Source organism: Athene noctua, chromosome 3 (genome assembly GCF_965140245.1).
Source record: "Athene noctua chromosome 3, bAthNoc1.hap1.1, whole genome shotgun sequence".
Classification (NCBI taxonomy): Eukaryota; Metazoa; Chordata; class Aves; order Strigiformes; family Strigidae; genus Athene; species Athene noctua.
The window spans coordinates 72,534,696-72,561,688 of NC_134039.1; the positions used below are offsets into that span (position 1 = coordinate 72,534,696).

The window sequence follows — 26,993 nt, forward strand, 5'->3', positions numbered from 1 at the left end:
AAGTACTGCTTTTTTTTTAACCACAAAAACAGTTTTGGCAATACACATATGATTAATAATTTAATGATGTAAGGGAAAATAGGTTTTTGCTCTGTTAAAACCACACTTTTATGGGCAACTTCAGTAAAGTGCTCAATTTTTTATGTAATACTTTAGTCAAACTAGGTCTCATATACAATGATATGCTCTGCTTTTTTTTGTTATCAAAGCCAATACTTACTAGCCTTTTGATTATACTCATAGCTGGTGACACACTGAGCAGTTTATATAACAGGACAAGTGAAATCATGCTAACTGATTTTGCAGTTTTTTTGTTTTGTTCCCCCCCCCCCCCCCCCCCCCCCCCCCCCCGATAACTAAATCAATGAATGTAGCCACTGTTCATTGCAATTATGTTTTTTTTTTAAGCATAGGATAGTGCAAACCACTCAACAAACTTTTGTTTGAATGAATATCTTAATTCTTGCTTACAGTGCTATGGATGATGATTGGCTTCTTGATTATTCATTGCAGGTATAAGATGAAATAGAAAAAGAGGATGTAGAATGATTGTGTACCATGGCTGTCCAAGAAACACAGAAATAAGCTAGCTAGTCATATCGGTGATTGGTTTGTGGCAAAGCAGTTGCATGGCTAGAACTGAACATCATCGAAGGAGAAGTGAAGTCAAAATAATACAGAAGTTATTGAGGGCAATAAAATTATCTTCTGCTTTAGCTGTGGCACTTGACAGCCATATCTATCTATGTAGATAGATGGTATGAATGAAAAATCTCTGTATAAAAGGTCACCCATGTCACGCTGGAGGTCTAGCTAAACCACTTCAGTGTGAAAATCTAAGCCTTTGCGCAGGAGTGGCTTGGTTGGTGTTTTATTTTAGCATCAACCCCAATAATTTTTTTGTATGTGGTTTTTACCTTCATTTAGCCTGTCTTTCCCCCTTAACCCCTCCACCCCTCGTGTAATTATTCAAAGTTGTGTGTTTTCTACGTCGAGACTGTGGATCTGAGATTGTATATGCAAGACTTTTTACTTTTCTTAAAAGTACTGTCAATTTTGGGACCAACATGATTTTCTTTTTTCCCCCCATCAAATTTAACTGGTTTTGAACCATTAATTGAAGGACATCATGTAAATGGCTTTGTTTACATGTGCATGGTAATTGCATGCTGGAGAGATTTGAAATAAGTAGCTATCTAAATGTGAGGTCAAAATGGGTCTAAGTTGCAGCAGTATAGCATTCAGAATATCTCTGATCAATACTGTTTATGAATTAAATTTAAAAATACCATATCATGCAAAATGTTGAATTTATGCTTTAGAAAAGTATTCCCAAGTGGAATTTTTGTTTAAAAATTCCTTTGGATTTACAGAGAAACTGAGCCATACAAATATTTTTAAAAGTTTGCACTTCTTTAAGGCTATTTATTTTCTAAAAAAGAGGACTTGGATATTTTTGACAAATATACACATGGTGTTACACTAACAAACGGCCATGCAACATATATCTTACATAGTGAAGAAGTTGAATATACAAGACCTACTCTATTTAACATATATATTGAAAATTTACAGTTTTGCCAATAGTTAAAAAAGTTTTTCTTATTTGGCAGTATTTTTCTACAATTTGTTCAAATATTCCGCTTGATGTGTTTTGGTGAATACTGAAATCTAGTCAGTGACAACCTGAGGTACTAAACATTTCTGCCTTACTTCGTTGTCTTCAAAGGTAATCTTTTTGTTCCTTTTAGGCTCTATCCATGAGTTGTGTATTACAGCATTATTTGGCATGGGGTCAGCTTCCACTATTGAAACAACTCGCTTTTTCATCTTACTTTTCAGAACTTTCTGAAACTTTTGCCTTGTGAATGCATAAAGTAGAGGGTGAAATATAGTTGTTCCGTATGCCATTACTAGAAAACATAATCGCAACTTTACCAAAAGGTCACTTGGGCCCAAACATAAGATGGTGGTGTTTAAAACAGAGATGGGTGTCCAGCAGAGAAGGAATGTTGAAATAATTAAGAGGGACATTCTGAAGACTCTCTTTTGTCGTTCTCGTCGCTCCCGGTGCCGTTTTACAGCTCGACGTAGAGCAATTATGACAGACACAGAAGTCCTTACACCAAAGACGACATTTCTTCCTCCACTGCTGTGGGACACGTCTGTAGTCTCATGCTGAGTGGTCAAAGAAATAGTTTTTTTCTTTCTAGCTTTCTTCTTTTGTCCCGTTGTAAATCTTGTACCAATCCGAATATTTAGAGCCTGGAGTATTTTGGTGTATGTAATTAGCATAACTATAACAGTGAAGAAAAAGATTGGAATCTGAACAAGAAGGTGGTAGTACATTCCTAGCTCAGTGTGGTACTCGTTTGTGCTCACGCACAAAAGTGTCTTATTTTCCCAAGTACTTGCGCTTCGAAGACTGAAAAAGTTGACTTCAATGAAAGGAATCAGGAAGGAAAAAAGTGAAATGATCCATATTGATGTCATTAATATCACAGCCCTTCCCATGGTCAGAATTCTGTTGGCAGGTTTTACAGAGATGTCATACCGGTCCAGAGTGATAGCAAAGACGTTGATTGCAGTTGAAACGCTTGCAAAAGAGACACAAGCCTCGTGGAAGCAGCAGATGAGAGCAGTGTTACTCTCCAGTGAAAGCAGAAGGATAACTATAGTTAGAGGAATACATCCCACACAAATTATTACATCAAGTACATGAAGGTTCATTGTAATTATGTTACTGACAGAATTGATTAAGTTGGATTTCATACAGTAAAGTACCAGCACGGTGAGGTTGCTGCCAAGTCCCAAAACAATTTCTAGCATCAAAAATCCAGTGAGAGAAACTTGAAAGCTTAATGGATATGACAGTGGTCGGTACATGTTGGTGTCGATGTCGTCAGTGGCATCTCGAACTGTAATGTTAGATTCAGACTGCATGTTGATTTCCAGAATGGGGGAGAAACACATTCTTTTGTTGCAGTTGCTTTTTCTCCTGAAAGGTGAAATAAAATATGGAACTGTTTTATTTCCTTTTTTAACACTTATTGTAGATAAATGCTGGGGAAGGAGGAGGGAGGGAAAGCATCTATTCTTACCAAACTCTTGATTTACTGTATGTTTAGAGCTTTAGTTGGCATGGACTCAAAAGCCTGATAATCTAGAATAAGGTCTTTCCTTTTTAAAGGAAAGCAGGATTTGTTTAAAAAAAAGAGTGAAAAGCTTCCACTTAGGGAGACTAAGCTTTATTTATAGTGATGTGGTTTTTACAAAGGGCCCATTTGTTGAATAAACTATACTTGTGCATTGCCTTTGTATTGTGTTGAGGGTCATTTTAGAAGAATGTTGTTAAGTATTAACAAATTAGTGCTCAAGATCATTTTTTAAAAGGCACTTGTAGAAGAAGAAAGTGGTAGAAACTGTTACTTATGTATCATAAAAAGAACATTTAAATAATTCATGGCAATTTAGCAGCTGCTTTCTTATGAAGAGTTTGCAATAGTATTGTGGCCTGAAACTTAAAGTTCTGTAATTGAGCAGTTTTTTGCAGAGCTTGGAGACTTTTGTTCACTTTTATTTTGTGTGCATCTACCACTACAACGGTTTTGTGTAAGTATATATAATTTCAAATGCCAAACTTATGTGGAGTTGGAGGAATGGAGTTTATTATACTACATTTCCTTTTTTTGATTTGAATATTAAATTTCTTCAAGAAGTCAGTGCCTATGTGGAATGGAAGAGTATTTAAATTTTATTTCAGAACAGATTTAAGGGAATAATTTTAGAAAATAATACTTAAAATTGCCTCTTTCAGGGTTTGGGTTGTTTTGTGGTGGTGGTTTTTTTTGTTGTTTTGTTGTTAGACAAACTGCAATTAAATCCAACACATTTATATACATAACATGTTTGTTTTAGGAATAAGTGAGGTTCAAAAAAAATAGCATTTATTATGTCTAGGAGATTTTTTATTTTGTGGCTCATTCTTGTTTTACACATGCTGATAGGTTGTAAATGTAGCATCTGCATGTAATACCTGATGTTTGTATTATTTATATTGTCAGCCAGCTCTTCAGTTTGTAGTGAAATGAATAAAAGAGAGGTTATTCAATTTCTTGTTATGATACTTGAGTTTTGGGAGAGGGGGTTAGGTAGCTTTAAATTTAAGAGGGCATGTAATTGGCATGAAGATAAATTTAAATGCAGACCTTTGTTCCATTCTGAATACATTAAGAATGGATAGCACTAAGGTGAGCAGAAATGATCTATTTTTTAATAAAAGGATGAATTAAGCACACTTGGGATATCATATGCAAATGGATTTCATCCACAGTTCTGAAAAGCTTCAATTGCACAATACTATTAATTGCAAATTGTATGATGAGAATTCTCAGTATGCTTCAACAGTTATTTCATATGTGCCTCTTAAATACAGAAGGTAGAAATTAGAACGTATTAGTCTCAGGTGTGAAATGAAACAAGAAATATTTCAAAAGTTTTGTTTAATTTCTAATTTAGGCAACCCCTGTTAGGTTTATATTAACCCTCTGGAATATGATTTCCTCTGTGTATGCTGTCCTGGCTGTGAATGGGTTTCAAGAGACCATTCCAAATGCATTACTGGATAAATGGAGTTCTTTCATATTAACAAAAGCCAGGAGGAAATCAAAAGCAGATCTGCTAAAACAAATTACAATCTTAACTCTAACATTATGCCAACGGAAATTTTGTGAAAACATAAAACTTCAGATATGCTAAGTCTTATGAATAGATTAAGCATCACCTCCTTGTTGCATTGATTAGATCTCAGTTAAATAAAAGCAGAAATGTCAAGGCAGGGAGCTAATTTACCCAATGCCTGTTCCCGTGCAAATGCTGAGCAGAGGTGGGGTGCATGCAACTGCTGACCTACCTGTTCTCTGTGCCTCAAGGGCCTTTCAGATCATTGCAGCAGCTTGTCATAAATTGATACATGGTGTCACTGACAGATATTTGACATGCACTGTAACCTGGAAACCAAGTGGTAGCTGGGCTCTTATTTCATTCCTTGCAGTTTTGGTTTTTTTTTTTTTTCTTTTTTTTGTTCCAGCACTTCAGCAGCAAAAAATTCTGATTAAACATGGGGACTTCTTAATTGCCTGAGATACTTCTACAGACCAGTGCATATTCTGCTTGTTTGTTCTGAGTTTCAAGCCAGCAATATCAAATAAACCTTCTTTTAAGTGATGCTAATTTCTTTCCCCTGTTGCATTTTGTAGCAGCCTGTTTTTATGTTCCAGGTTTTAAAAAAATACATTTCTGATCTCTGTATTCAGAGCGTATGAAGACATCCTTTAGGTTATGGTTGCGTATTTCTTTCTGTAATATTCCTGCTCATTACTTTTGAATGATGGCTTAGTCAGAGAAGTTGCTATACATCATAAAATCCAGTTCATGTGCTTTGAGAGTAACCATGAGTTACCTAATTTGGTTTATTTTCATTTAAGGAGAATACATAACAGACCATAAAATTGAGAGAAAAATATCCATTAGTCATTATGACAAATAAGTTATTTAACGAGTAGTATAGAAAAAGCTTGCTTAAACCCTTATTCAGCTTGCTGGTGAAGTATGCATATTCTCCTTTTGGGAATTCATGTTTCATTGTTTCTTCATGCATCAGTAGTTTCCACAATTCTGGTTTTAAATTATAAATCCCTCTTTAAGAAATGCTCACCATTTTAAGAATCAATCATTGCACTCTTCTTTTAATGAAAATCTGAGCAGATGTGTTAGTCTTCCATGTATATTGTTGAAGTGTCATGCACGTAAATTGTAATACAAGTGTGTTCCATGTTTTGATTCTAATTCCTTTATGTCTTAAGAATACATTTTAGTGATGCATCCTGCTGCTTGTAGGTCATACAGCTAGAAAGATACCCGGTCAACTGCATTCTTCATATTGTCAGTTGTAAAACTGAATTTGTTGCTGCATGCCCTTGTGAAAGGGAGGAAAAAAAAGGTTAAAAGTAGGGCTTATAATTTAGAAATAAAGTAATGCAAGAATATATTTTCTAATATCACTTATTTAATGAATACAAGATCTCTAAAATTGCATCTTATAGCTTACATAGAAAATCAGTTAGTGAGTTCACTATTTGCTAGTAGTATCATGTCATTCTTCTGTCAACTTACATGAATTTAGTTTTTTGGACAAGTTTTTCCTGTTCTCCAAATAGTGCAGGTTACAAAAAACCCCAACTAGAAGCAATAACTGTTGGATGTAGAGTGTCTGTGACTAGAGCTAGAAAATGTAGTTTTAGAGCTCTTGTGAGCAGGTAGTTTATACATACAACTCTCTTGTTTTCTAATAAGAAACTGAGCAGAGTTAATAAGCTTTACACGAAATATGTTTTTATTTAATTTGCACACTGTTATAATTTCCTTTATTGAAATAAATGTTTAGCAAATATGTGTTTTTAATAAACAGCCTGAATGTACAGGGTAATGAAATAAGTTAAAAAAAAACCACAAACAAAAAAGGGGGATTTGTTAAGCAATCAAAGATTAGTCATATTAGCCAACCTTCATAAAGCAGTAAGTATACACTAATTACAGACTATCTGATCCTTCAAAGAGTAACTGAATAAATCTGTAACATATTGAACTGCCAATATTTGGAAATTCTACTAAGGGAGGAAAAAATATTCCTGTCTGCATTATGTGGTTTTTTCCTAATACTGTATTAGCTTAAACTGTACTGTCTTTATGTTGTATGAGCAAAACAGGTTCTTAATATTCTACAAGACTTTAATACAAAATAACATTTTTTTACCATTGTGTTTTTAATGAGAAGGGGGAAATAGCATTTGAATATTTCCTGGTCTCAAATATAACAAGATACTAACGCTTAATGTAAGTTGAATCTGATCTCTTCCCTTTTTTCTCCAATTTTTTTGTTAAATGTTGTTTATTCTGCATACCATAATAAGGAACAGATCTTACCTCCACTAAAGATTTGATAAATTCTCGATGCAGGTGAAGCAGTTCCAGGTTGGAGGGATTCATTTTGTTCACTTGTTAGCAGAGTAGAAGGGAAAGAGGGTAATAAGCATATCTTCAAAAAATGACCTTAATGAAAATTTGTGCCTGTACTGTGCCATTGTTTCAGCATGCTGCTAATGTATACAACTGCTTTAGTTCTGGTTTACAGGCTGCTGCAGTCTCCCACTCTTCCTACTGTAGAATCAATAAGCATCTGAAAATACATAATGAAAGTAATTTAACATACTGAAGGCTTCTTGTCTCCAGAGACACCACTGAGATTCAAGCTTTCTAAAAAAGAAAAGCAGTGCTTCTGAGAGGAAAGCTTGCGATGGGCAGCTTTTGCAGAATGACAGCCTACCTTGTCGCTTCTCCTCACTGCAGAGAGATGCAGTGCATTCACTAATTTTGATTGGTCAGTGATGTTGGGCTTAAATTGTGCTTCATATATGGGATTGATGCCCTCCCTCCCCCCGATTTATATAAGGATTCTTTTATAAAAGGACTAAATTTACAAATGATTTATGAATTCTGGAATATATTAAGGGAATGCCAGTTTTATTTTTACCTTTTCACTCTTTACTTTGTGTACACTGGAAACCACATGACACTGAAAAAAAAAAAAAAAGGATTAAACGTTTATTACTTAAAAAGCTTCCAACAATCTATATTTGAATTTGCCTACTTTCCATTTGTGATTTTTTTTTTTTTTTTTTTTTTTTTTTGGCCCTAAGAACATCTCTGAAATAAAACTCCCTCTTGTAGCCATGCTGCGTTTCACCTGATATGTTTATATACAAGTGAACATTTAGGTCTTGTCTTGAATAAATTAAATTCAAGACGAGCTGGTACCCCCATGTATATCAGGAAAATTACTATTGGGTTCACAGAGATTATTCAGACACTTTAAATGGGTTGATAATTGTTTAATTCGTGAATCAGAAAAGAATGATTTTTATGGTCCATCCCCATGTACAATGTATGTGTAGTATTGTAGGCTGTTAATTTTGTTGAAATGTTAACTTCTAAAAAAAATTTTTTATGTTTCATGTGAATTTTGCTTAGAGACTTCACAGGTTTTTTGTAAGGATGTCTTTAATCATCCTGACCTTCACTTTCCAGGGGGCAGGATGTGTCTTCATTTTCACTTTTTTGTTTTGTAGCTTATTTCTGAATCTGTTCTATCAGTATAAACAATGCTTACAACCACATAACAAGGAGTAAGAGAAGTCTAGCACAATATCTGTTTTAATTAGTACTAATGCTAAAATAAACCTTAGAAATAAATTCAGTATACAACACAAAATAATATTTTTTAAAAATTGGTTTGCTGAAGAGTAATTTAAGAATATCTGAATATAAAATGTTCTGCTGGTAGTTTTTCGTCTCAAATAAATGTGGGGTGTGGGGCTTTTTCTTTTTTTTTCTTGATTTTAAAGGTTTTTTATTTTTCAAGTTTAATAAATATTAAAGCATGGTTCTTACATAAGCAGCTGTATTAAGATGGCAGTTTTCATCAAATTTTGATGGGGTCCTCTGTTTTTAAGTTGTTAATGCAATAATAGAATGCAGTTGTGTAACTCGGATGTCTGCATTTCTTCTCTTTACTTTTTCTCCCAGCCAGCCATCCAATATATTATTTATCTTTAGGTAATAGTATACTTTATTTATTTTTAAAATGGCTACATATCCATCTAGTGTGCTTCCTGTTCCATACTCTCTTATGTTCAGAAAGGACCTAAATAAAGATTGCAGAAACTTTGAACAAAGACCGGTAGGTACCAGCTGGCTATGCTGAGTAGCAACTGATTTTGCTCTTTGAGCTGTCTCTGTATTGTCTGCCTCCCAAGAGCTTGAAGCTAGTGATACCAGCGTAGTTCTTAAGGGTGACGTGATAAAGAGGATTCCTGAAATGAAAGCATAAATACTAATATATTAAAGAGATTTACTTGCTTCACTCTCAGTATAACTTAGGATAAGTAGGGAAGCCTGTCTAAATTTAAACAGATGAACCTCCATCTCCCTTTCTAATTCTTCAGTGTGTGCCTGAACAAAGATGGAGATATTGGATGAGCTGTACTGTTAGGAGGAAAAAGTTGTCTCATGGAGGAAGGTTGTAATGGGATTTTGGATGTAGCACGGATATGTCATTCAAATGCAGGTAGAGGGGTCACAACAGACTTCCTATCACAAGAGGCAGTATTGGCAAAAGTTTTATCTGCAAAAACTGTTTGAGAGGAATGATGAGGAGCTGAGTTGTGAAGATATCGAGCTTAAGTTTTCTGGAGAGAAAATCAGGAGAAGCAGTACCATATGGAGGCAATCAGGAGTAGGTGGATGGATAGACATGCTTACAAGCCATTGCTGTGCAGATGCTAGTTAAGATGGTGTGAACAGATGACATCATCGTCAAAGGGTAGATGATAGGGAAGAGTGGGCAAAAAGAGCCATGTGCAGACACCCGACATAGAAAAATGTGCTGTTCTTATACCTGTTTCTATATCAGTACAGAATGAAAGAGAAAGGATTTGACTGGTATTTTGGGTTTTAGGGGAGTGAAAAGTGGGTTGGAAGGGTAATGAGATGGTAGAAATATCAGGGAACAGCAGGAATCTCAAACCAGGAGATTTGTGGTTAAGGGTCTTGGGACTGAGAATGACGACACAAGGGGAAAGGGAGACCCAGAATGTTATAGAGAGTAGAGCTGTGAAGGATTGAGGCTGCTGGGTCTGATGTGGGGAGAAAATAAATGTAGAGAGGCAGGAGCTTGAAGCAGAGTGGAGCAGAAGGGAACAGAGGCATGTGTATGTAAAGAGATGCTGGCTGCACAGGAGTAGAGATAACTGCAATTGCCATAGCAGACACCCCTGTAGTACTTCTAAATTGAACTCAGGAGTCATAACTGTCTGTTAGAGTATGTTTTTCTTTTTTGCTGAGAGCAGGATGTACAAAAATTTGGAAGTTTTAGTGTATTTCTTGGTCTTCTTCCATCTTTTATCTACTGTCTTACTTTCTACACACATGAATTAATGTCCTAGCATTGACTGTTACTGCTTTTCAGAATAGTGGTAGGTTATTTGTAGATCTGGAGGTCTAAACTCTGCTGGTGAGTTGATAAGATCACCCTGAATGCAGGTTCTTCCACTGCAGTTTTAAAAAGAAGCTTACTTTGTTAAAAAGACTCCTTAGGCTCACGAGGTCTATCAGGGACAAATGAAGTACTCAGTTCTGATGTTTTCTATCAGAGTCCTTGATTTTGGAGCTTTAGCATTCTTTTAATGTGCTTTAGGGTTTACCTTTAGAGAAACCTGTCAAAGACTGTCTTAACATCCTTGTGTCATGGAATAGACACATTCATGAAGATCTTTATTGGCACTGTTGGGAAACTGTGTCCGCTTACTTCCCTTGTTCTCTGCACTATTGTTTTTCAGTTTCTACGATTTATCTCTGCTGAACGTTTCAGCAGTGCTTTCTCTTTCTTTGGGCTGCATGTCTTGTTTCCTAGTTTGAATCTTGCTGCTCATTTAGTGGCTATTTGGAATTTTACTGCCTCTGGGTCTAAAAATGTCATCTGTTGTCATATTTGCAAGAGGCTTGGGCTCCTAACTGATGCAAATTTTTCAGTGACAGATAATCTCTTTAGAGCTTAAGTCGCTTTTGAAAATGAATATTGGGTGATTTTGGACATCTTGCCCTGGGATTGTTCTTCAGCATTATTTACATGGTGCCCCTGCATACTTGTAGCTGGATAGATCTTCCTGTACTTTGCACGTACCTGTGCTGGGCAGTGTGATGCCCAATTCTCATGTAGCTCTTCTGGATAGTTTATTGTTTGTATCTGTTCTAGCAGCTTGTGATCCATATCTAAAATGTGTTTCTTACCTCATTGCATCTTTGTTTCCTCAACTGTTCCAAAGAACTTTGTTAGAATGTTGTTGAAAATCGAGTAACTTTTATAGGACCAGGAAAAATAAACAGTGGATAACAGCAGTTCGGGTTTGGGAGTTGTATTGATGTGCCCTTGTTACGCTGGATTTGTCAGGGTGTTCTGTTTTACCTGATGCTGACATTACGGCTAGCTGGCCTGGATCATGCTGCAGCATGCTTTTATGTTGAAGAGGTGTAAATTTGACTCCTGTCCAGTACACAAGTTCTAGTTGTAAAGGATTTTATTATTGTTTAAGAGTGATATGCTGAATAGATGACAAAAACTCTGCTGGAATTTGTACATAAGTACCATTCTGACTTTGATGGTAATGCAGTCTTTTCTTTCTTTTGACACAAGTACTTTATTCTTATTTCTTTAATCTATCAAGAAAGGTTCTAAGACTGTTATCTTTTTCTGTAGTAAAGACTGACATCCACAAAATTAATTTTCCATTCAGTATCTTAGCCTTAATGTGTATTTTCTTTTCTCCCTGATTGTTGATTGCCATACAGCTTGCTTTGTTTTCTTATTTTTGCAATGACTTATTTAGGTTGGGTTTTGGGTTTTTTTGCATTTCTAACTTCCATTTTTCTCTTGCCAAAAAACATTTCTACACTTGAGACTTTGTTGATCTCAGTTTCTCCATTTAAGAATTACCTCCCTTGATTAAAAAAAATTTGGATTTTTCAAATATAATTTCATTGTTCTTTCTCCTGTATTGGCAAAGAGGTACACCTTTGGAAACAACACAAAGAGAAGTATTTTTTGAAAGATATAAACCACATATATACAAATATATATTTTATATAGCTTTATATATGTAATGAATAAATAATTTTCAAGATGCTGAGTTAATGTTAGCAATAGCAGCTTGAGTACAGAAAAATTACCTATTTATGCTATGGAATAAGGATGTCTTGGAAGATTAATTTGATTTTGGTAATTGTTAGGCATAGGTTATTTGTTCAGTAGTATTCCATGTTAGTTCAACTATTGACCTTTTCAGCACTGGAAGTTCCTGTACTTATGAGGAAATGTGTAAGTTACAGAATGCCCTTTAGCAATTAATACTGAACCTGTATCTTGTTTTAGCTTTGCACAATGAGGTGATACCAGACAATTACAGAAGCAGTGCTGGTTATCACTCATATATAGAGAAGGCTTCCTTTTCATATCATAACAATAAATTTGATTTAGTGTTATACCTAAATCATGGTCCTGATGCATAACTGCACAATTATTTAAGCATTTTAGTTAAAAAAATAAAAAAGGAATATCAATTATCCTCAGGAGGGGAGTATGGCTGATAAATTTAAATAATTCAGTCTGACTCCAGCTTTTCTCCATGGAGGTGGTTTGTCCTCTAGTATAAACATTCACAGTGAATGGTGCTATATCTTGTAGTAGTTACTGGCAAAATTTTAAATAGTCACTGTAAATTTCAAGATAAATCTTTCATTTTTCTTTAAAAATTGTAATATTGCTTTGGATTTATTTCTTCATTAAATTTTTACTTTGATTATTCTTAGAATTTGAGAGGTTTCTGGGTTTAGAAAATATCTAAGTTGGCAATTGCTACCGGCTTTTAGTGAGGGTTCTCATTATTATGGAAAGGCTTTTGGAGTTCTGACATCATACCTTTTGTATTGCTTCAAACATACAAAGAAAAAAGCCACCTGCTCTCATTGTTCAAGCTTGTGAAAGCGTGCCTGAAAGAACGTTGTTTCCCTAAGTTGGAAAGTAGTTTAACACCACAGCTGAAGACTCCTGAAGCTGGAATGCAGACACTGTGTGCTATAGAATGAGGAAATAATGCTTCGTGGTTTAAAGTTCCAGGTGGTTACTTATCTTGCTTTCATCAAAATGTTCTGTATGTTGGAAGAAGTTTTCAGGATTATTCCCTGCTGCCTGGGGTGCTGCATTGCCTAGCATCTCCAAGTCCTAGCGCATGACGACGCTGTGCTAGGTGCATGTCAGAATGGCAATATAAACGTTTCAGTAAGCTTTCTGACTAGCTCATCACAGTGAATTGGATTCAGTGGTAGCTGAACTTAACATGCAGGGTTTAAACTTCAGAATCGGGTTCAGGATTCTGCATCAGATATCCTTGATGCTGTGGAAGTCATGCCTGGCAAAGTATGCAGGATGAGCAGCAGCAGGAACAGCATCCTACCCTGTTAGAATCCCCTGATGCAGGAATTTTGTTACACACCTTCCTGCTGTGATATCCTTTAAGTGGAATTGCTAATTTAAAACAAAACAAGAAAATGGGAAGATTTTTTTTCTAGAGTTGTTTATTTGGCAGAGATCTTTGATAGACTTTGTTTCTAGTCCTTTTTAAAAATAGGAAGGCAATATGATTTTCTCTTAATTAAGACAAAGTGTTCACATGGAGTGCCTAGTAGCAAGCATTCTTCTAGCTGAAATTAAGAGATGAAAGTCTCTTAATTACCCTGTGAGTAAAGAGTGCACATAACATGAATAGGTACCACAACATAAGCTGTGTCCCTTTAATTTTGTTAAGATCACCCACAGTGTAAGGGCTACCACCAGGGTGGGCTTATACATTGCAGTCTTGCTTAGTTAGCCCCTTGGCTGATTTGGTTTGGAAGTGCTACAAAAAGTGCGTGAAAAAGATCTGCTAGGTTTACTACCTTTAGAACCAAAGTTCAGTGACCACACGTAGTAACTCTGTTTCCATATAACTGCAGTGACAGGAGCATACCTTGCCTTCTTGGGACAACAAAATAAAACCTATGGACAGTAGTTAGATTCCTCCCCCGTTGTGAATGACTGCTCTAAGTTGTTAAAGCCATCTGTCAGGCCCTGTGCATTCAGTTCAAATGCAAGAAGTCGTTCACATCAGTCTGACAGTGGTGGTATTCCTCACATTAAGTTCTTAGAATCTGAAAAATGATATGCAGTACTATGTGTTTTCTTGTCTGATTTTTTTTTTTTTAATGATAAAGTACTCTGCCCCTCTTTACTGCCTTAGCTCTTTGGTTATTATTTTTACAAGGTTGTTCAAGGAAACTGATAGAAAATCTGTTTATGTAGTGCCATAAAAAGACAAGTTTGAAAGTAATAAGCTATAATGATAAATGCATAATAGTAAGGAAATCGAACTGAGCTAGTGTAGTATGTTGGCTTCACCATTTACTCTGCTAAAAAGAATATTCATTTGATTGATGTGCATGTTGATCTAAATTTAGATTTGTGTTGGTATCATCTTCAGTTTATTTTCTTTCTTATTCTGTTATTTGGGTGTAGTAGTTTCCGTAATTTGTATCTGTAATATAGTTTAATTTTTTTTTCTTGATTGTTGGAAAATATCTCTGACTTTCATAAGAGGATAAATGAAATAGAATTATGATAACCTTGATATTTTCTGGGGTTTTTTTAAACATACATATTGTAGCTCTAGAGTCTAAAATAAATACCTAAACTTTGTTGAAAATGCATGCATATGCATGCATATGAAGAACTAATTTTATCTATGAAGCTTTCAAATATCAAGGATTTTTGTGCCTAAACCATAGTTTCAGTTCTTTCCCATCTCCTATTTTTACCCTCACTGCATAATTGTTGTATTTGAAATCACTTATTGTAGTGCTGAAGCAAACCAGAACTTGCATGAAAAATGCTTTCATTTTCTGTTTTTTGGAGGAAGGCTGAGAGCAATAGTGTCAGTGGTATGTCTGAGGAAGGGAATACTGTTTTGCTTTGTATATAGTTGATGCCTGGAAGCAGCTTTGCAGTCATTAGTCCTGAAGCCTAGGTTTTATTTTACTAATAAAATCTTGAGAAATTGAAAGTGGTTGGTGGAGACATTTTTGTTACACCGATGGATGATGAGCAAATACATGTTTATGGAGAAAAAAACTTGTCAAATTCTTCAACAGCCTTCACTGATGATCTGCTTAGTAAATTAAAACTTATACGTAGAATGAGTTGCAGTGATAGGAGCTATAAACTGTAGTTGAAGTGGGAAAGAAGAAAAATGTTACTTGCATTATTTCTAGTACTTTTCAAAGTGAGAAGCTTCAATATTACTAGGTAGGCTAGCAACTCTGCAGATTGATACCTATGGTTAGGACCTCCGGGAGGAAATGTGGAAGACAGAATATAGCAACTGCTGCAACCTATCAACTGGAAAACCAGGTGAGTTGTTATATGCTGACTCTGCCCCTTACCATGCTGTCTTTCTAAAAGAGAAACTGCAGTTCTAACACAAGTGGAGGTCTTTTCCATCCCTCATTCTTTCCACAGTAGATACGGTGCCCAGTGAGAAATGACTCCCCTCGAGAAACAGCTGAATATGGAGGAGAACATAACTTCTTTTACTAATCAAGCAAATTAGTTTTAATGTGAGGAAAGAATGGAAGGAAAGGAGAGCCTGCCCTTTGAAAGTGGTTACTATTCTAAGCCTGCTGGTGGTTAGGTTAGAAATGTTTTTCTTTAGAGTTGTAATACCTTTTCTGTTGCCTTGCTCTCAAAGGAGAAAGGAAAACTCAGTCAGCCCTTCCTGTTCCTCTCAGGGTAACTTTTTTTATTTCCCTGCAAATTTTTCATGTATTCTTCAGAAACTTACTTTACTCACCACTATAAAAAAATTCTAGGCATCTACGTGATTATTGGGTTCTTGATAATACCCTGTTTAACACTTCCACTCCAAAATCTTTTAAGCTGGCATTAGCACAATAATCAATGCCTACTTTGGTCTAGGGTCTTCATCAAGAATTTTCCAGTGTTGTTTGAATCTGTGTGTACGGACTTTATTGCTCTTTGGCTTGTCAGTTCAATGCATACCTTGATGAATATTACAGGCTATGGTGATACTTAATACAGTTAGTACTTAATAAGTTTGTAAGAGTATAAAAGCCACTCTCAGTAATCCTGAAGCCTGTAGTCAAAGCAGCTATTAGAGTATACTTTGGGTCAATAAAGGTTGAAACTAGTCTCAGAAATTTTAGTTTGTATTCAGTACTTTTAATCTAGAGCAGATTTATATGGCCAGTTAGAGATAGTATGGATTAACACTAAGGCTTTTAGCTGCTTGTGTTATATGGCCAGTTAGAGATAGTATGGATTAACACTAAGGCTTTTAGCTGCTTGTGTGATGTCCGTGACCACAATACCTGCTTCATAGTTTCTCTTCACATCATTCTGTTTTATAGAAAAACAGTCTGACTACATGCTAGAAGCTTAGGGCAGATCTGTGAAGTCTGTGTTTCATGAATCTCTCCTGTCTCTAATACAAGACTAATTTCTTTTTGAAAAATGCAGGAATTTTATAAGTTTTCCACATTTATTCTCTTTGCAGGTCTTTAAGCACAGATTTTTTTATGTTTGGACTTGACAAAGGAAGTTAAACCAAGGCAATGCTTTGGAGTAATAATGAGCAAATTGAGGTTTGAGTGGAAAAATAGTTCATGTATCTAAATCTTTCTCTCAGGACATTCTTTTTTTTTCCTAAAGTAATGCATTGGTGAAGTCAGAATATAAATTATTTCTTGCACTAACCTTACTTCTGTCTAAATTGCTTTAAGCCCTCAACTGCATTGGAAGGGGGGGAGCAAAGCAAACCCCCAGAACATGCAAATAATTAATGAGATTTAAAAAAATATATTGATGAAACACTACAGACCTCTCTACTTCATCATCCAGCTTTTCAAAATTAAAAAAAACCCTCACACATCTCTAAGGAAACAGGCCTTGCAGCATGTGTAGACGATTAATAAACACAGGACAAAAAAATAGAATCATGTTTGGAGAATATTTCACCTGGATTTTGACATCTAGGAGCCATCGTTTCTATCATCAGCTAGGAAGTTAAATTAAGTGTAAACATATTTGCTAAACAAAACCTATAATCATGTAAGACCTGACAGTTAAACAAATCAATATTACAAATAGAACAAACTGGATATAGTGCTTTTATGTATGGTACTTTGGGTTGTGCCATTCTGGAAAAAATTTTCATTTATATACTGGGTGCCTTGTATTTTTTGTGCATTTCTCCTTCTTTCGTCTTTCCCAGTATTACTGATATCTTAGGTGTGTGCGTGATGTGACAGAAGGAAGAAGAAAAGATAAGTCTATTTAGGATGAGCCAGACATGCAGTTGGTAGGATGAATTTTTGATGAGAACTAAGGGAGTCAGATGTAAGGACAGGGAAGTTGTGAGAATTGCTTCAAGGGTGACTGAACTGCTCTTCAGAATTATTTATATAGGCTTTCCTTATTTTCTTTCTTAATGATCTTTTGCTGTAAATGAACAGAGAATGTTGAGTTTCGTGGTCACTTTCATAGGAAACTGCTAAGAGCTTGACTTGTAAACCTTGTTTTAAGTTTATGGGTTTTTAAAAAAATATCTTCAGCAATATCAATATTTCTTTGCTTTGGTACCACAATATAATTCCTTTGGGTATGACTGCCATGTATGGCAATTTGCTGGATAGCATCCTGTGATCAGCTGGGCACAAAATTGCCTTGAGTAGATTTGCACATCCACAACACAAAAAAATGAGAATGGAAATGGGATCAATCCCAAAAATTCCCATAGACCAACAGCTGCAGAGAGAACTGTGGACCGTAGAGAGTCCACATAAAGTTGCTAATCTGTAATTTAAAATCTTTGTTTAAACCTGTGATTACAATGCAAAGTTTATTTTCTCTTTCTATGCTTGCCTGAAAGTGCCTATATTTTCTAAGTATGTTTTAAGATCGCTGGGAGCTGCTGGTCGTAGATGCTGAAGAAATGAATTCACCAAATCACTAATCTTTTTAATTTTTTAGATTCTTTTTAGAAACACATCCAGCTGATATAATTTAATATTCTCTTCTTGTGCACAGTCTTGGCTAATGCATCTGTTGAATGAATAAATAAATGGAAAGAAATGCAGTTTTAATTCTGGCAAAAACTATTTTTATTGCTTGCTTGTAAAATTGGCAGCAATATTCTACTCTGGGGTAGCATTATTGGTTACTGACACAGTGGAATAATAGTAGCAGTTAGAAATAAATGTGAATTTAGCTGAATTTTATAGCTTGGGCTTTTATTTATTATTTTTAAGTAATTCTAGCACCTGCAAAATAATGCAAGATGCTGGTTTCTCTTCTGACAAATACTACACACTCACACGTTAATGTATAGCCTTTAATCTCCATTGATTACTATTATCTAACAAGTGCTTGCCAGTCTGACACTGTGAACAGGTCATAGCTTGGGCCAACCTCTTCTTTGAGGCTCAAGAGAGCAGCCGGGCAGCTATTCTTTTACCCTCTGGACAGAAAAATATATTTCTTTTCTTTGCCTGCCTTTTGGCTTTTGACTTCCTGCTGAGTTAGTAATTTATTTGTTTTGGTATTTGAATGATATTTGAACTTTTAATGAGGAAATTCTGTCATGCTGCTTCTGGGAGAATAGAACAGTATCCAAATAGTTTTAATTGCAGTACCCAATTCTTTGCTGTTTAATTTTGCTGATAAGTACAGGGTTGCTCAAAGTGCTTACTATGTCCACCTCCCAAGGCCTTCTCAGCACTGTTCCAGATCTGTTACCAAACCTGGGGATTTGAGGTGCTGACTCAGTTGGAACAAGGCATGCTGGGTTGCTCTCAAAGAAATCTGTGGTTGCTCGACTTGATTAAAACTCTGCTGTCATCACTGCCACTGACAAGCAGTGCTCACTGTGAGTCTGGTTCAGATGAACAGTGTGTACAAAGTAGTTATTCCAAGGCTCCTATGACTATGATACATATACCATAGTTATATTTTGTATGAATGTATATATATACACGTATGTGTATATGTATATTAAAAAGTATATAATAGTTACAAAATTTAATTCTCTAGAAGTGGTGTGAATTACACTCCTTCTGGCAACAGAAGCGCTGTAATTGTTTCTGTAGAAACAGTTTTTATTTAGTCGGTTGGTCTTATGCTGTGGCATTTCTAGCAATCGTAGCCTGAAAAATTGGTATCTGACAATTTTTTCCTCTCCTGGGCTTTAATTGTGACAAACTTTCTAATGTCTTTGCAGACTGGAATAGAAATGCAGTTACAAAGTTTTTCTGTGACAACAGTGAATTGTTGCTTCAGTTGCTTTGTTACAACTCTTAAGTGCCCACTTAACAGGAATTAGCATATGTCCTTCAGATTTTTCTGTCAGAGTTGACATTACAAGTACTTACAAACAGTTAACTGTTTGTTTCATGCTTCTAACTGCTTCACAGAAATCTTGATCCTGGTCTTCCAACATCCAGAATGAATGACTGAATCTTTTTCTGGGCTTGTGAAGATCCTTTTCTGGTGGCATATGTACGTTTAACACTCCAGTTTAATTTCATTAAGGGAAATCTCATGATAAATTTAGGGAAAGAAAAAGCAAGCTCAGAAAAGCAGGTAGGTATCCTGCTGTCGAGCAAATATCAACAAAAAGACTATCCCATTCACAGAATTAAAAAGTCTGCAAGTAACTCTGCTTGCAGTATTTCGGAATAGATTTCTGAATTGCAGCATTTTTGTTGCTGAGCTCTTCTAAAATTAGCAAAGTCTAATGGAAATTGTTTCTTTAAGGACCATATGACCAAATGCAGTCTCTGATGGGTATTGCATGTGGGAGTTCAACAAAGCCTTTGTTTGAACTGGAAGGAAAGACTGTACACCCATCAGTGCATCAAAAGACATGGGAAAACAGACTGCACTATCTGGTGCTAGAGGAAGGCAGAATGTCAAAGCTTTAATCTTTCTGACTAGAGTACATGTGGTGGACAGCACGGGAGCTACGTCTGTGTTCTGCTCACTTTGATTTTCCCAGTTATTGCTGGTGGATGAGTTTGTACCATTACTCACCTTATTGTAATAAACCACAGAATCGAAACAAAACTCACTTCTCTCTGCTACAGTTTATTTAAAATATCCAATAATGAATTCGTCAAAGTGGAATCCTTCCAAAAAGGTACCAAGTAAGAATGCTGAATTTGAGATAATGTACTTTCAGCCCAGAGGCTTTCCACAATGAGCTTTTCACCAAGGATGAGCCTGCTGCAATGGCAATGGAAAAATGAGTTCAAGCCATGGTTTGAAGGGACGTTTTAACCCTGGATTTATTTATTTTCACAATGGAGTTCATTCCACACCCCTCCCCCACCCCCCACCCCCTTCCAATTAACAGTTTTTCTTTTGGCATTTCTTCTGCTTAATTTTATCAGGAGGATTATCTGTGTAGGGGTTGGGAAGGAGGAAAGACAGACTCAGATCTATTTACACTACATTTACATACAGTACTGTATATTTACAATCTCCGCTAAATTTTGGATTTTTGTACAAATGAAGGAATAGTAGTCCTGTCTTCTCTTACACTGTTAATCTGAAACTTTCATTTCAATAGAGGGAGACTATCATGATTTGGGATTTTCTTTTGTATAACCAAACCAGCTCTTAAAGTTTAAAAAAATTATAGATACATAGTTGAAGGTATAAGAAGGTTTTTTTCTTCACCTCTCCCACTTTGGAAAAATTAATGACTGTCCAGTTAAGTTTGTTACACTCATTGATAGAAGTAAATCAAACAAAAAAAAAAAACTGGGGAAAGATTAATTAATCATCTGGGAATGGGTCAAGCATTGGACAAAATCCCAAGGCAGTATTAGTTAAGAGATAAAGAACGATGCTTCTGTTATAACAGTGTTCACAGGACTTGATTTTTACCTGTGATTTAAATACAGACTTGTTATTTGGGCAAGTTACTTGGTGTTCAACTTCTTACCTTTATAAAAATGCTTAAAATGGTAGCCAAAAATGCTGCGAGATCTAAGGTTAGGACTGTAGGCAAGTGCTATCTACTAAAAATTATTAAAAAAACCTAGTCTCTATAATTTCTGAGTAATTTTACAAACTGTAACCTTGTATGATGACTGAAAAGCAGTAGGGAAAGTGATTTCGCTTTCAAGCTTTGTGTATCAATATGCTTTTTTAAATATCATGAGAAAGTGCTGTAGCAATTGCATCTGCATGTGTTGCTTTCCTTTCCTTAATTGTTTAGAAGATGAGCATGATTTGCTGTATAAATATCGATAGGTTTGAAGACCTGATTGAAAATCACTATGAAAATCAGAATTTGGATAGGCTCAAATACTGCAGTTTCAAGATTTTTAATGGAACGCCCTATAGTCTGATGTAGTTCTTCCTTAATAAAAGACACAAATCTCCAAAGTACCCCATCACCATTGTGGAGAAAATGGCAGCCAGGAAGAAATTCCACTACTCAAAGTGGTTACAATTACAGTGACTTAAAAAAATTAGCAGCACATGAAAATCACGTAAAATTTCTCTTATGTTATTTATTAGTAAAAATTTAATAAATTTGAATTGTAGACTGTCCTTCATCATTGCCTACAAAGGCATATTTCTTTATACTTGAAGGAGGAAATCTCTGGGTGTAAACCATTCTGTGTAGCTATGCATTGGTTTTAAATTGTCTGAAAGATTTTTATTTTCTCTAGTTCATTTTAGGCTTTCATTACTTGAACTCATGTTAAAATAAGCATGAGTGAATAAACAGTGTTGAAGTCATGCTCTCTTTTCTGTTTGTAATCTAGATGTGATCTTTGATATATCAAAAAAATGTGAATTGTTGCATTAGTACCTGTAATTATTAGAGAGAATTTGCTGCTGTCTCCCTTAAGCTGATGGTTGTTATAAAAAAAATTGCTTTTGTAGTTGAGCATTGTAGTATAAGAGACAAAATTATAATTCTGCCATTGAATATAATAAATACTGCTCCTATCTATTACCAAAGCAAACATTGGTAACATTGCATCTATCTCTGTTACAGTGTAAAGCACAGTGTTCGCTCTCTAGTAAAACACTAAGTATTACAGGTAGTTCTCTTATGGATGAGTGTAAAACCTGTGAATAAATCAGATCTACGGATGGTAGGGTTTTCTTTATATACATTTAAAGTTTCTCTCATACCGCTATGCCACACTTCCATTCCAGTTACAATAGTTATGCATTGAGTTATGCATAGAGTGATCTCGTTCTCAGACTGAACATATCAGGCTGGATTTTGAACCAGTTAGAGCGTTTTTAAGTCTGGAGAAGTTTATTTTTAGTCTCACAGGGAGTTCAGCAGGCAAAGATGTCTTGCAGTTTCTACTTCATGTTTATTATAACTGTATTTCTACTTGAACAAATCCTTTTTCCTTTCATTTGTGGACAGATTAAATAAATTGGCAGCTTGTGTAGATACAGGCAGATCACAAAGAAAAGGCAATTCTGCCTTGGAATGCCGCGCTGCAGCCCTTTCACCTGCCTGTGAATCGCAGTGAATGATACTTCTTTCTTTTTGATCTGAAGCTTTATTTCTAAAGTAATAGTCTACTGTGCTGTAGCAGCACGGAAATCAGGTTATGAAGTTGATGCAGAAAGAGGGTAAATGGAAAAATTAACTGGTACACATACCTGTAGAAGGAAAATAGTTATGCTGCTCAGTTTCCCTGGGTAAATGATCCCACTTGAGAAGGCATGAGTGCAGTGATCCCATTGCTAGGGAAGTTCTCTGAATTTTTGCTCAGAAAATAACAAGTCATTGAACTCCTGAAGTTTCCAGCTTAGCTTCTGTTTCTAGCCCCAGTTTCAGGTTTGAAAGTCTGAACTGTGAAAGTTTTGGCTCATCAGATTCACAAATTCCGAAGTGTTACTTATTTAAAGCAGGTTGAGGTAGTTGCACCATGTATTATGTAATCTTATACTCAAAAAGATTCCCCCCCTGAAGGTAGTCAAAAGAGAAGAAGTTGTTTTATATCGCTGTGTCCTAATATGTAACAGGTGACCTACTTTTGTACTTTCTACATGGGAACACAAAGAACAACACTATATTTATGTACTTCAAGATCTTCCTACACATTTCTCTGTCCTTTCTTTCTCTAGGTTCTTTTTTTTTACTTTTTTGTATCCTATGCCCTGAAATAAGAGGCTAAATTAAACAACTTAAGACTTTTAAAATTTAACCAGTGTACAAAATGTGCATAAATACCTATATAATGTAATCCTATATGCGCATTTTCAGATTTCTTTGAAAAGAAAGATTTTTTTACATCTGTGTCTTACATATACCTCTGTATTTGTCTGAATTTTAGGTTTTGGCATATGTCACATATAAGTTTTTAAAATTCCCTTTCAAGAAACTGTTGGGTGTTTTTATTTAATTTTTAGGGTTTTTTCTTGGCAAGGGAAAAACTTGACTCTTGCATAATTGACTGTGAAAAACATTATTAAAATTGATACTACAATATACTGTTAAATATGTAGTTTAAATTAGACTTTTGCCCTTGCATTGACCTTTTCTACTTTATAATAAAACATAACAAAGTCACATTGCAGAAAATTTTCAGGCAGTAATTTTTTCAGATTCATGGCATCTGTTCAATTGGTGTTTGTGAAGCACTTTGAAATACTCAGATGAATGAGGCTATATTAGTGTATGTGTTAGATGGCATCGTTCGAAGGAGCAGCATGTCTAAATAAGTGCATCTTGGACTTTTATAAATTTAGTTGTATACAAACCCTCCTAAGTAAAATAGCCTATGAAAGGCAAAACATAAGCATTAAATTCCTTGGATGTCTTTTGTTGGGGAAGCAGAATTGATAAAGGCACAATATGTTGCAGGCTTTATTTCACAGTTCTGCCAACACAAATCCAATCTGAGCTAGAGCACAGCTGCTATCCCTGCCAGTCCTCCTTTCTCTCCTGATGGAGCTTGATCAGCTTTCTTTGTTTTTCTGTGTTCTCTTAAAACGAAGACTGTCTAATGATCGTCACTAATGAATTAGCAATGTCCTCTTCAGGGGCTTTTCTTTATGGAGTGCTTCCCCCCAGCAGTAAAATATTATTTTCTGACATGGTGTAGGGTAAGGTAATGAGAAAAAATAGATGTGAAGATGGATTGTGATGGATAGAAATACATAGAGAAAACTAGATGTTCTTACAACAATTGTGCTATTCTTTTTATCCCTGTAACACAGTTACTCCTCCTCCGCCCCCCACACAACAGATTTGTAATGAAAGAATAGAATCTTGTGCAGGCTGCAACTCCCAGAGGTAAAACCCACAGTACTAGACTTCCATCTGTATAGCCTATTTTGTTTCAGAGAGATTTCATTTAGTTTTCCTTGGTTAAATTAGTCTGAAATACTGTCTTTGCAGGTTCATTAAAATTATTCTATAATAGGCATGTGCTATAATTTTTTAAGGTTTTTATTCAGTTTCTTGGTGGTGGTTCTTGCTATTTACCTGATGTATTTGTCATCCTTTCTGCTACGTCTTGGTGTTCGTTACACTCTCTTGCCTTTCCACTCACTTTCATGGCCAGAAGTGTTACTCCTGATCTGTCCTCACTAGAAGTCTCTCTCTCTCCCCTCCCACGCCCATAATAATACCAGAGTAAAAAGGAAAAGTCACCTGTGTTTGTTACATGTAATTGGAGTGGAGAGGGGAATCTTCTTTGGTTGAATAACATGTTTTTATAGAATTTAAGAAGATTATTTCACTAGAATACTTATCTGTAATGTTCACATTTCACAAGCATAGCCCTTACTGAGTAGTAAAGGTTTTTATCTGTTTGATGAAACCTGGGTTTAAAGTAAAGGTGTACATGTAAGAAAAAAAAAAGGTCCCTGATGAGGGGGGCGGTGCTGGGGTTTTTACTCTTCAACCAGTGTGCTAAAATGTACTCAGTCAATACTTTGAATCAACATACATCTATTCAGTAGTTTCTTAGGAGCAATTAGATCTCTACAGGAGGCCTAATCCTGAAGAGTTCTGTGCATGTGGATTGGTTAACAACTTGTGCACCTACAGGGGCAAGTAAAGCTACAGTGCCGAGTGTAGGACTGGGCATAGCCTGGTGAGAACTTTGCTTGCCTGCCACAGAGCGAACATAGCATCATCACTCCACAGGTGGGAGTGCTCCATGTCTTCACAGGCTTGTAAGACAATATAGCATTGTCCCTCTCCTTTGCTGAGAAATAAATCCCTGTTCCCCATTAAAGGATTTCACCAGACTGTGGGTACATCTAGGCTGGCTTTATTAACAACCCAGAGTTGGGGGCCATCACCTCAGTGAGTGGCAAGAGCTAACAAAAAGCGCCCTCTATAGATATGATATACAATACAAAGAGTCTTCGGTGATTTTCCAGGAGCTTTCTGCTCTTAATTCATCATCAATTTCAAAAGTCCATTGTTTTCCACAGTTCTGGCTAGTTCTTATTGTTCTGTTCTAATTCTTCTTCGGACACCACTGTTCACTGATGCAGCCTTTGATCATCATGGTTACTTATCTTCTGAAGAATCTTCATCATAATTCACTTTTAGACTTCTGAGAAAAGACTCAAAATGTTCTATTTAACATATACTTAATCTATGTCTAACTTTTCATTACCTAGCTTTTCTGAGTTGCTTAAACTGCCAGTATTGTTCCTAGAGCACCTGTGCTCTATTAATTAAACCTATAAACCAATATCTATTTATTAATTATTCCTGCTCTTAGTAATATCCTAAGAGAGAAGAGTTTTCTAAAGCTTGTTTCTTTTACAAATTCCCTCCTTGTGTTTTCCCACTGCACTCCTGTGATCTTTCTTATTTATAATTTCACATCTCTCTATCTTCTGCATTATAAAAGAACAACAATCAATGTAACATTGAAACAAAACAATCACACAGACTATTATGACTATAATAATTAAAAATAACAATTAATTTAAATTAAATTTTATCTGAGGAAATCTCGATTGGCTGTCTTGGGGTATTCCTTATATCCCATAACACTAAATATAAAGCATCGGACCACTTTAGGCCAGTCTGTTTACAAACCTTAACTAATTTTTCTTTTAAGGTTCTGTTCATTTGTTCTGCTTGGCCGGATGATTCGGGGTGATAAGGAGTATGAAGTTGACTAAAAATTAAATGGGAATTAAAATATCAACTGTGAAATAACCCCCACAATCAGAATCAATGACTTCAGGAACTCCCTACTGAGGAATTACTTCCTTCAGTGAAAGTTATTACTACTGCTTTTTAATCATTTTATACTAGTAGGAGAAGCCTTTACCCATCCTGTTAGCCGATCAATTATCACTAGCATGTAAGAGCACCCCTTTTTTTTGGCATATTAGTATAATCAATTTGGAGCTTTTGAAAAAGGAAAGGTGGCTTGAGCTCTTTTTCTGCTGGGTGCCTTAATTTGTACAGAAGCATATTGTTTATAAAGTTTACGTCCTTCACAGATTCTTCTGGCTGCTGCATAAATTCCTGGGTCAGCCCAAAGTCTTTGAATCTGGAGTGCCAAGCTTTCTGCCCCTCCATGAGTTTTTTTGTGATGCCATCACGTAATCGGCAATAAATACCTTTTTGGAAGAAGCAGCTTGTTATTAGACGTCCTTTGTTCTTCTTTTGGCTGGGCTCCAAGCTGGATCCACTGCTCCTTTTCTTCATCAGGGAGGTCTTCATATAACTTATTTATATCTGGAAGTTTGGATATTGCCTCATGTTGTGATAATAACGTCATAGACACAACCTGTCATGCTGTGGCTCTTGCTGCTTTGTCAGCTAAAGAGTTTCCTTTAGAAATCATATCTTGCCTCTGAATATGTGCTTTTATACAAGTGACAAAAATCTCAGAGAGTAATTATATAGCCTCTAATAATTCCTTGATCTGCTTTCTATGAGCCATAGTCTTCCCTGCTGATGTTAAGAAACCCTGCTCTTTCTATAAACTCCCAGATACATGGCAGATACCAAAATCATATTTAAAGTCCATATTTTGGAGCTTCTGTAAGAGCAATTATTTCTGTTCCCTGTGCACCTAAAGGTGCAGGAAAAGGTCTCGCCAATAGTACCTGCATTTCCATAGTCACTGCAAAACTGGTACAGCTTTGACCTTCTTCATAATAGGAGGAGCAGTCCATGAAGAGGTTCAAATCAGGGTTATCTAAAGGTTAATCCTCCAAATCGTCTTGCAGTTTGCTGGTTTCACTT

General features: G+C 35.8%; 2 protein-coding genes across 3 annotated transcripts in view; one reads left to right on the plus strand and one right to left on the minus strand.

The window, feature by feature from the left end:
- COG5 (component of oligomeric golgi complex 5) overlaps window positions 1-26,993 on the plus strand; it is a 197,631-nt gene that overhangs the window by 32,636 nt on the left and 138,002 nt on the right. The gene's annotated exons all lie outside the window — the stretch shown is intronic.
- GPR22 (G protein-coupled receptor 22) lies at window positions 1,430-7,357 on the minus strand. 2 transcript variants are annotated; one of them, XM_074901606.1, is made up of 3 exons: window positions 6,985-7,357; window positions 5,717-5,977; window positions 1,430-2,998 (listed from the first exon to the last, which is right to left on the minus strand). In XM_074901606.1, the coding sequence occupies exon 3, from the start codon at window positions 2,971-2,973 to the stop codon at window positions 1,672-1,674; it is 1,302 nt and encodes a 433-aa protein (XP_074757707.1). In that variant the 5' UTR covers window positions 2,974-2,998; window positions 5,717-5,977; window positions 6,985-7,357; the 3' UTR covers window positions 1,430-1,671. The 2 variants fall into 2 exon arrangements, with proteins under 2 accessions (XP_074757707.1, XP_074757706.1); XM_074901605.1 differs by having other exon boundaries at window positions 4,913-5,977.

What these genes read in the sequence shown, in the direction of transcription:
- GPR22 (XM_074901606.1), bottom strand. Translation starts at nt 2,973, where the DNA reads ATGTGTTTCTCCCCCATTCTGGAAATCAACATGCAGTCTGAATCTAAC.